The sequence below is a fragment of the Phaethon aethereus genome (assembly GCF_964289735.1).
Source record: "Phaethon aethereus genome assembly, chromosome: 34".
Taxonomy (NCBI): Eukaryota; Metazoa; Chordata; class Aves; order Phaethontiformes; family Phaethontidae; genus Phaethon; species Phaethon aethereus.
Window position 1 is genome coordinate 101,085 of NC_138610.1, and position 9,198 is coordinate 110,282.

Below are 9,198 nucleotides of genomic sequence, written 5' to 3' on the forward strand. Positions count from 1 at the left end.
ATAGGGGGCTATGCGGGGTTTTGGTGGTGGTATAGAGGCTGTAGGAGGTTCAAGGGGGGCTATAGGGGGTCTGTAGGGACCCTGCGGGCTAGAGGAGGTCATTAAGGGGTCTGCACGTAGCCCACCGGGGGCTATGTGGCTCTAACGAGGGTCTATAGGGTCTGTAGCAGCTTTATAGGAGGTACATAGCAACCCCTGTATCTGGGGGCTCTACGTGGTGACCTAGGGGCATCCAGCGCACCCTATGGGGGCTATAGGGGATCTACATGGGGTCACAGAGCCCTATAGGAGTTGTAGGGGGGCTGCTAGAGGGCCTGTGGCGCTGGGGGGGGCTGTGGGGGGCTACGAGGCGCCATAGGCGGGCTGGGAGGACTCGGGCGGGTGTGTCGGTTCTATAGGGGTCTGTGGAGGTTGTGGGGGCCACAGAGGGCCTGGGGGGGGCACAGGGGCCTATAGGGCCTATAGAGAATCTGGGGGGCTGTGGGGGGGCTAAATGGGGCGACTACGGGATAAGGGGCGGGGGGATGCGGGGGGCGGGGGCGTGGCCGGGTTTGGGGGCGTGGCCAGACCCGGCCCCGCCCTCCGCCGCGAGCCGCCAGCCGCCGCCGCCGCGCGCCGCGGCCCGAACCGACCAGAACCGGAAGCGGAACCGGCCCGAACCGGAACCCGAACCGGTCCGAACCGGGCGGCGCCGCCGCCGCCGGCCCCGCCGGACCCTCCCGCCGCCATGGGGGCCGGCGGGGGCCGGGGGGGCCGCTGCCGCCCCCCGGAGCGCGGGGGCCGGGGCTGAGTCCGGGGCCGGGACCGCGGGGCCGGGACCCCGCTCGGCCGGGCCGGGGGCCGGGACCCGCCATGGGCTGCAACATGTGCGTGGTGCAGAAGCCGGAGGAGCAGCACCGGGTGATGCTGCAGGTACCGGCGGCGGGGGGCTGGGGGGCGCGGGGGGCCGGGGGAGCAGGAAGGGGGGACGGGGAATGGGGGGCTATGGGGGTGTGGGGACGGGGAATGGGGGCTATGGGGGTGTGGGGACGGGGAATGGGGGGCTATGGGGACGGGGAATGGGGGCTATGGGGGTGTGGGGATGGGGACGGGGGGCTATGGGGGTGTGGGGACGGGGAATGGGGGCTATGGGGACGGGGAATGGGGGGCTATGGGGACGGGGAATGGGGGCTATGGGGGTGTGGGGATGGGGACGGGGGGCTATGGGGGTGTGGGGACGGGGAATGGGGGCTATGGGGACGGGGAATGGGGGCTATGGGGGTGTGGGGATGGGGAACGGGGGGCTATGGGGGTGTGGGGACGGGGAATGGGGGCTATGGGGACGGGGAATGGGGGGCTATGGGGACGGGGAACGGGGGCTACGGGGGTGTGGGGACGGGGACGGGGGGCTATGGGGACGGGGAATGGGGGGCTATGGGGATGTGGGGACGGGGAATGGGGGCTATGGGGGTGTGGGGACGGGGAATGGGGGGCTATGGGGATGTGCGGACGGGGAATGGGGGGCTATGGGGATGTGGGGACGGGGAACGGGGGGCTATAGGGGTGTGGGGACGGGGAACGGGGGGCTATAGGGGTGTGGGGACGGGGAATGGGGGGCTATGGGGACGGGGAATGGGGGACTATGGGGACGGGGAACGGGGGGCTATAGGGGTGTGGGGACGGGGAACGGGGGCTGTAGGGACAGATAATGGGGGCCATAGGGGCAGGGGGCAGGTAACGGTGTCTACAGGGGTATAGGGGCAAATAACAGGCTTATAGGGGTGTAGGGACAGGCAGTGGGGATCTATAGGGGTGTGGGGAGGGACAGTGGGATCTATAGCGGTGTAGGGACAGGAAACGGGGCTATTAGGGGTGTGGGTACAGGCAATGGGGATCTGTAGGGGTGTAGGGACACGTAATGGGCTATGGAGATGTAGGGACAGGTAGTGGGGATTTATAGGTGTACAGGGACAGGCAGTGGGGACTATAGGGGTCGGGGGGACGGACAGCAGGATCTATAGGGGTGAGGGGACAGGTAACGGGGTTATAGGGACAAATAACAGGCTTATGGGGGTATGGAGACCGGTAAGTGGGTCTATAGGGGTGTAGGTACAGGCAGCGGGGCGTCTATAGGGGGGTGGGGATGGGTGTAGGTACAGGCAGCGGGGCGTCTATAGGGGGGTGGGGATGGGTGTAGGTACAGGCAGCGGGGCGTCTATAGGGGTGTGGGGCCCGGTAGCAGGGTCTGTAGGGCCGGGGGGGGTCTGTGGGGCTCCTGTCACGCCCGTGGGGGGGCCGGGGGTTGGGGGGTCTCCATCCTCCTGCCCCGCCCACCTCCCCGCCGGTTTCCACGGCAACCGTTGCCGCGGTTTCCGGGCGAGAAGCAGACAATGGAGGGGGGGGCGGCAGCCGCGGGGGGGCCTAACGGGCGGGGGGGGGGGAGGGGTCGGGGGGCCCAGCGGCATTTTGGGGGGGGTCTGGGGAGGGTAATTAGGGAGAGGAGCGTCTGGGGGGGGTGGAGCTGCGGTCGGGGGGCTGAGCCCCCCGGGGGGGCCAGCCGGGGCGCCCTGACCCCCCCTCGCCCCCCAGGTGAGCGGGAAGGAGGGCCCGCGGCGGGGGCCGGAGCCGTGCCGGGGGGGCCCGCGGGCGCCCAAGGAGCCGCTGGTGCTGCAGGTGCTGCGCCGCAGCCCCCGGGGCCGCCCCCCCGCGGGCGGCGCCCCCCCGCTGGGTGCCGCCGCCCCCCCGCACCCCTGGGGGGGGCCCGGCCCCCCCCCCGCCGCCGGGCTGGTGGACAGCGGGACCCAGACGGACATCAGCTTCGAGAGCCGCCTGGGCCCCGGGCGGGGGGCCGGCAGCCCCGGGGGGGCCGAGCCGTGAGTGCGGGTGCCTGGGACCCCGGTAGCGACGCCCAGCCCCCTCGAGGGCCCCTGTGCCCCACAGAGACCCCACGGGGACCACACAGAGACCCTGCACAGGTCCCCTTATGACCCCCCCAGGACCCCTTGTGGGGGCAGCCCACCCACAGGGGCCGCCCGGGACCTACTCGGACCCCCTGGGGACCTCCATGGAGGCTCTCCTGCCCTTAGATCCCCCCCAAGACCCTCGGGGGACCCCCCTGTGGGGGCAGCCCTCCCACAGGGACCCTCCGGGACTCCCCAGGCCCCTTGGGAACCCCCATGGAACACTCCCTGCGCTGTACTGGCTCTCTCAGCCCCCGCAGGACCCCTTAGTGATCCCCACATACCCCACCCCCCCGCCATGAGGGCCCTCTTGCCTCCCCCCAGTGAGACAACCTCCCCCCCCCCCTTTTAGCCCTCCCTGGAGCCCGTAGGGCCCTGCCAGACCCCATGGAGGCCCCCACCCCTTAGAGACCCTCTGGGCCCCCCCCTAACGTTTCTGCCGCCCCCCAGCCCCCCGCTCCCCCAGGACTATTTCGACCCGGCGGATCTGGGGGAGCCCGAGCGCCCCGAGGAGCTGGAGTACGAGGTGAGCGCCCCGACCCCCAGGTCCCTGGGAGGGGGGGTCTGGGTTGCGGGGGCAGGCGCCCAGGAGCACACGGGGGTGCAGAGAGAAGAGACAGTGACGGTTTATTGGGGGGGTCCCTGAGGCCCCCCCGGCCGCGGGGCGCAGGAGGTGGAGCTGTACAAGGCCAGTCACCGGGACAAGCTGGGGCTCACCGTCTGCTACCGCACCGACGGCGAGGAGGACGCCGGCATCTACGTGGGGGAGGTACGGGGGCGCGATGGGGGGTCCTGCGGGGCTCCACATGGAGCCGTGGGGCTGCGAAAGGGGGGTCTGGGGGTGCTGACCCCCTCCACCCCCCCAGGTGAACCCCAACAGCATCGCGGCCAAGGACGGGCGCATCCGCGAGGGCGACCGCATCATCCAGGTGGGTTTTGGGGGCTGGGGGGGCACCCTGCAACCGTGGCGGCCCGGGCAGGGGCTCCGCGGGGGTCCCTGACGGGGGCGGGGGGGGGCAGTCGTTGGCTTCCGCTTACCACTGTGCCCCCCCAGATTAACGGGGTGGAGGTGCAGGACCGGGAGGAGGCCGTGGCCTTCCTCACCCGGGAGCAGCAAACCAACATCTCCCTCCTCCTCGCCCGCCCCGAGAGCCAGGTACGTCCGGGGGGGGGCGGCGGCCCCTGGGGGGCGCCGTGGGGCTGGGGAGGGGTTGGGGGTGGGCTGTGGGGTCCTGGGGGTGCTTGGTCCCCAGCCCGCCCCCCCCGCAGCGCTGGAAGGACAGCGACCGCGAGGATTTCCTCGACGACTTCGGCTCCGACGAGGACGGGGAGCTGCGGCAGCGGGGGCCCTGGGCCCCCCCGGGGCAGGTAGGGGCGCCGGGGGGGCAACGGGGGCTTGAGGGGCATTTAGGGGAGACCATGGGGTAGACAAGGGGGCTGGATACGGGGTCTCGGGGGCAGCAGGGCTGTTAAGGGGCAGTGGGTATGTCAGTGGGGCGGGGGGCTGGGGGGGCAGGTTGGGTGTCAATGGGGCACATGGGGGTGCTGGGGGGGGTGAGGGGGGAGGGGTGTCAGGTGTCCTGGGGGGCTCTGGGTTGTCTCGAGGGGCGGGGGGGGCAATACGGGGTACGGGAGGGTACCAAGGGCTTTAGGGCGGCAGCAGGGGGATCTCTGGGGCACCCACGGGGTTTGGGGGGCAGCAGGTATTGGGGGGCAAGGGGGAGTATTAGGGGGTGCTTGGAGGGGCTGGGGGGGGTGGGGAGGGAGGGAAACAGCGCGGCGCTTGGGGGCGCAGGGGGCCCGGGGGGGTGGGAGGCTGCCGCCACCGCCCGCCCCCCCGCAGCCCCCCAGCCCCGCCACCCCCTGCGCGCGGGGGGCCGAGCCGGACAGCGGGGTGGGGCGCACGGACGAGAGCACCCGCAACGAGGAGAGCTCGGAGCACGACCTGCTGGGGGACGAGGGGGGCGAGGGCCCCCCCCCGCGCCCCCCGCTGCCGCGCCGTGCCGCCCCCCGCGCCCCCCGCCCCGCGGCGGCCAGACCCGCGTCCGGATCCAGCTCCGGCTCGGGGCCGGCGGGGCGGCCCGCCGGGAGAGCCGGCGCCGGAGCGGCCGCCGCGCCGGGACCCCCGGCGAGACCCGGCTCGGGCGCCGCGGCCGCGGGAAGGGCTGTGCCGGCGGCGGGGCCGGGGCCCGGGGCGCTCCCCGCGGCGGCGGGGCTGAGCCAGGCCGAGCTGCGGCGCTACCGGCAGCTGCGCGGGCGGCTGGGGGCCGCGGCGGCGGGGCGCGCCGAGCTGGCGCTGCTGGAGGAGGAGCTGCGGCACCTGGAGTTCAAGTGCCGGCACCTGCTGCGGGCGCAGAAGATGGAGCGGCTGCGGGAGCGCTGCCTGCGCGCCTGGCTGGAGGCGGCGGGCGCCGAGCCGCCGCTGGCCGACATCTCGGAGGCGCCCGAGCGGGACAGCACCAGCGCCTACAACACCGGCGAGAGCTGCCGCAGCTCCCCGCTGCTGCGCGGGCTGGCGGGGCCGCCGGCAGGCGGCAAGGGGCCGCGGGCCAAGCGGCCGGGCCGCGACCGGCTGCTGAAGGCGCGGGCCATCAAGATCCTGGAGGAGCGCGGCGGCGGCTCCACCACGGACGACGACGCCCGCAGCGAGCTGAAGACGGGGCGCTACTGGAGCCGGGAGCAGCGCAAGCAGCACCTGGCGCGGGCCCGCGAGCAGCGGCGGCGCCGCGAGCTGCTGCTGCAGGCCCGGGGCGAGGGGGGGGCCGGGGGGGTCCCCGAGCCGCCCCCCGCCGCCCCCGGGGCACGGCGCAGCCTGCGCAAACGCAGCCGCCGCATCCTGGACAACTGGGCCACCATCCAGGAGATGCTGGCCCGCGGCGGCCGGGCGGCCGACGGCGGCCGCGTCTACAACCCCCTGCTGTCCGTCACCACTGTCTAGGGGCCCCCCCCGCAGGGGCCCCCCCCAGCACAAGGGGGGAGCCTCCCCCCCCCCCCATTGTCGTGTCTGTGAATGTGGCTGGTTTTGGGTTTTTTGGTTGGTTTTCATTTGGGGTTTTCTCACCCACACCCCCCCCCCATCACCCTGGGGCTGGGAGGGACCCAGGCATCCACGCCCAGCCCCCCCCCCCGCCAAGCCTGGGGTGCTGCCCCCCTCCCCGTGTGCTCCCCTCCCCCGCTGTCCCCGTCTGTCCAGGCCCGGGGGGAGGGGCGGCCCCGGGCAATAAAGTGCAGCCTCGTTTTTACTCATTTCACCCCTTTGTGCCGCCTCGTCTTTAACCTGGGGGCCTGCAGAGCCGCCCCCCACCCCCCCCAGCACCCCAAGAACCAGGCAGCGCAGGGGGAGGGCCCCACACACCTTTATTGCCGGCAGGACGCGGGGGGCCGTGGGGCGTGCCGTGGGGCTCAGGCCGCGTGCAGGGCCCGCCAGCGGTCGAGGGGCCCCCGGCAGGGGACGTACTTCACGCCGCAGCCGTCGGGGATCAGGCGCTTCTGGGCCACCATCTCCTCGAAGGCGTCGGCGTTGAACTTGGTGAACCCCCACTTCTTGGAGATATGGATCTGGGGGGTGGGGCGGAGGAGGGGCGTCAGGGGCACCCCAAAACCCGGGACCGGGGCGACGCAGTGACCCCACAGCCCCCCCGTACCTTCTGCCGCCCCGGGAACTTGAACTTGGCGCGGCGCAGCGCCTCCACCACGTGCTCCTTGTTCTGGGCCTTGGTGCGGATGGACATGATCACCTGCCCGATGTGCACCCGCGCCACCGTCCCCTGCGGCTTCCCGAAGGCGCCCCGCATGCCCGTCTGCAGCCTGGGGGGGCGGGGGGCAGCGTCAGCCTGGGGGACCCCCCGCGCGCCCCCCTGCCCCGCCCGGGGGGGCGGCTGTGCCCCCGGCCCCTTGGGGCGCCCCGCGGGGGGGCTGGCGGGGCGCCCTACACAGCCGGGGGGTTGCTGTGCGCAGCCAGTGCACGCCGCGGCCCCACGGCCGGGGGTCACGGCCGGCTTAATTGGCTGCGGGGGGGGAAAGGGGACGGGACCCCAGACCCGGGGGGCAGTCCTAGACCCCGCAACCCCAAACCCCGGGGGGACACCCCCAGACCCGGAGGGGGACGCACCCTCTGCCCGGGACCCTCTCCCGCCCTACCCCCCCCCGCCTGGGTCTGCACCCCGACCCCCCTCCCCGGGGAATCCATCACAAGCCCAACGACACCCCAGAACTGAGGGCTGCAAAAAACGCACCCCGCTTTCTACACGGGAGCCCCTACACGCCCTCGGGCTGGGGGGTGAGAGCCACCCCCCAGACACCCGGGGACACCCCCGCACCCTAGGGGGGCAAAGGCGGACGCCGCCCTGTGTTTCGGGTGCCCCGGGGAGCCCCCGGCCCCACCTGTCGGCGCCGGCGCAGGACAGCATCTTGTTGATGCGGATGACGTGGAAGGGGTGCAGGCGCACGCGGATGTGGAACCCGTCCTTCCCGCAGCTCTTCACCATGTACTTGTTGGCGCAGATGCGCGCGGCCTCCAGCGCTGGGGGGGGAGGGGGAGAAGGGGGGTGAGGGATGGCAGGGGCACCCCAACACCCCCGGGGTCCCCCCCCGGCCCCCCTGGGACGCACCCTCCGAGCTGAGCTGCTCGTACTCGTCCGACACCATGTGCCCGCAGAGCGGGAACTCGTCCACCTTCGCCTTCTTCCGCCCCAGGTCGAAGATGCGGATTTTGGGATCTGCGGAGGAAAACGGGGGGCGCGGCGTTACGGGGCAGCGCCCCCCGGCTGAGGAGCGGGGTGTCGGGGGGGGCTGGGGGCTCCGGACTCACCAGGGACCCCTCGGCAGAAGCGGGACTTGGGGTACGGCTTGTTTTTGCAGTATCTGTAACTGGGGGGGGCGGCAGTCAAGGGGGGGGCAAAGAGCCCCCAACGTCCTGTAACGCTCTGCGCAGCGCTCCCCCCAACCGGCCCCCCTCCCCCCTAACGCCCCCCTCCCCCCGGGGACGTCGAGAGAGGCGTGGAACAACGTCGCCCAGCCCACCCCCCGCGCGGTGACGTCACGCGGCTCACCATCGCGCCGGGCGGCGGCCCATGGCGGCTCCGGGCCGTGGGGACCTGGGGGGGAGAGAGCGGCACGGGTTGGGGGGAGCGGGGACGGCGGGGACACGGCGGGGCGGCCCCGCGGCCTACGGAAGCCCCGCGCCGCCTCCCCCCGCCGCCGATCGGCCCCGCCGCGGCGCCGCGCTCACCTCGCCGAGCGCGAAAGAGAGGACGGCGGCGCCTGCGCGCTGCTTATATACCGCGCCCGCCCCCGGCTTCCGGCCACGCCCCCAGCTTCCGGCGGCGCTCTGGCCGTCCCCGGAGGACCCTCCGGATAGGACGGGATGCGACGCGTCCAATGACCGCGACCGCCGCCGCCGGGGAAGCGACGCCGCCCCGCGAAAACGGGGGCAGGCGGGAGGGGGAGAGAGGGAGGGAGAGAGAGGGACGAGCCAATCAGAGCGCGGCGATGGCCCGCGAGGCGCGCACAGACGCGCTCTCTCCCGGCGCTCTAGTCAGCGCGTTGTACCATAGAGAGCGGCGCATGCGCAGCGAGCAACAGCAACGTCATGTGTCCGCCTTCGGCCGGGGGCGGCTTATACGCATGCGCCCGCCCGCCCCTGCTTCCGCGTGACGCTCTCTAGGAGCTGATTGGACGAAGTCTGGAGCGTCACTGCGTCATTTACATTAGCTCCGCCCCCCGCATAAATCGTGCCGGCGGGGCGGCTGCGCCTCGTTTGCATCTCATTTGAATAAACCGGCATAGACCAGCCCCTATAGCGCGCGGCCCCTCCTATAGGGGGACACCTTCCCCCCCCCCCCCCCCCAGTACATAGGCAACCCCCCGACGTGTCGGGACCTGCCGCTATAAGCCAGCCCACTGTATAGGCCCCGCCCCCATATCGGACCCCTCCCATATGCAGGGCCCCGCCTCCATCCAAAGTCCCCCCCGCCCTATAGGCCCCGCCCCAGCCCTACAGGCCCCGGCCCCGCCCATAGCCCCCGCCCATAGGCCCCACCCTACAGGCCCCGCCCCGCCCCCGGGCCCCGCCCCACAGGCCCCGCCCCACAGGCCCCGCCCCCGGGCCCCGCCCCAGCCCCAGGCAGGCGGCAGGCGCGCGGAAGCAGAACGAGTTTTATTGGGGTCCCCCCGGGTCGTGTTAAAAAATTAAAATAAAATAAAAAAAAGGGGGGAGGGAGGGGAGGGATCCAAAACGGCGGCTGCAGAAACGGGGGGC

The 9,198-nt window shown here is 72.9% G+C and overlaps 2 protein-coding genes across 2 annotated transcripts; one reads left to right on the forward strand and one right to left on the reverse strand.

Annotated features, from left to right (window-relative positions):
- Positions 1-852: 852 nt before the first annotated feature.
- Positions 853-5,905, forward strand: PDZD4 (PDZ domain containing 4; the record flags this gene model as incomplete). Its single annotated transcript, XM_082012264.1, has 8 exons — positions 853-912; positions 2,569-2,852; positions 3,390-3,465; positions 3,610-3,708; positions 3,806-3,868; positions 3,994-4,095; positions 4,209-4,307; positions 4,783-5,905. 8 exons carry the CDS (start codon positions 853-855, stop codon positions 5,875-5,877), a joined length of 1,878 nt encoding a protein of 625 aa, XP_081868390.1. The 3' UTR covers positions 5,878-5,905.
- Positions 5,906-6,276: 371 nt separating this feature from the next.
- Positions 6,277-8,031, reverse strand: LOC309414893 (large ribosomal subunit protein uL16). Its single transcript, XM_082012271.1, has 6 exons — positions 7,991-8,031; positions 7,750-7,808; positions 7,550-7,657; positions 7,323-7,461; positions 6,584-6,746; positions 6,277-6,497 (listed from the first exon to the last, which is right to left on the reverse strand). The coding sequence occupies exons 1-6, from the start codon at positions 8,011-8,013 to the stop codon at positions 6,342-6,344; spliced, it is 648 nt and encodes a 215-aa protein (XP_081868397.1). The 5' UTR covers positions 8,014-8,031; the 3' UTR covers positions 6,277-6,341.
- Positions 8,032-9,198: the final 1,167 nt, after the last annotated feature.

What these genes read in the sequence shown, in the direction of transcription:
- LOC309414893 (XM_082012271.1), bottom strand. Translation starts at nt 8,013, where the DNA reads ATGGGCCGCCGCCCGGCGCGATG. An exon ending in TCCTGCGCCGGCGCCGACAG is followed by an intron (nt 6,747 to 7,322) that starts GTGGGGCCGGGG and finishes CCGCCCCCCCAG; the next exon opens with GCTGCAGACGGGCATGCGGG. An exon ending in AGTTCCCGGGGCGGCAGAAG is followed by an intron (nt 6,498 to 6,583) that starts GTACGGGGGGGC and finishes CCCACCCCCCAG; the next exon opens with ATCCATATCTCCAAGAAGTG.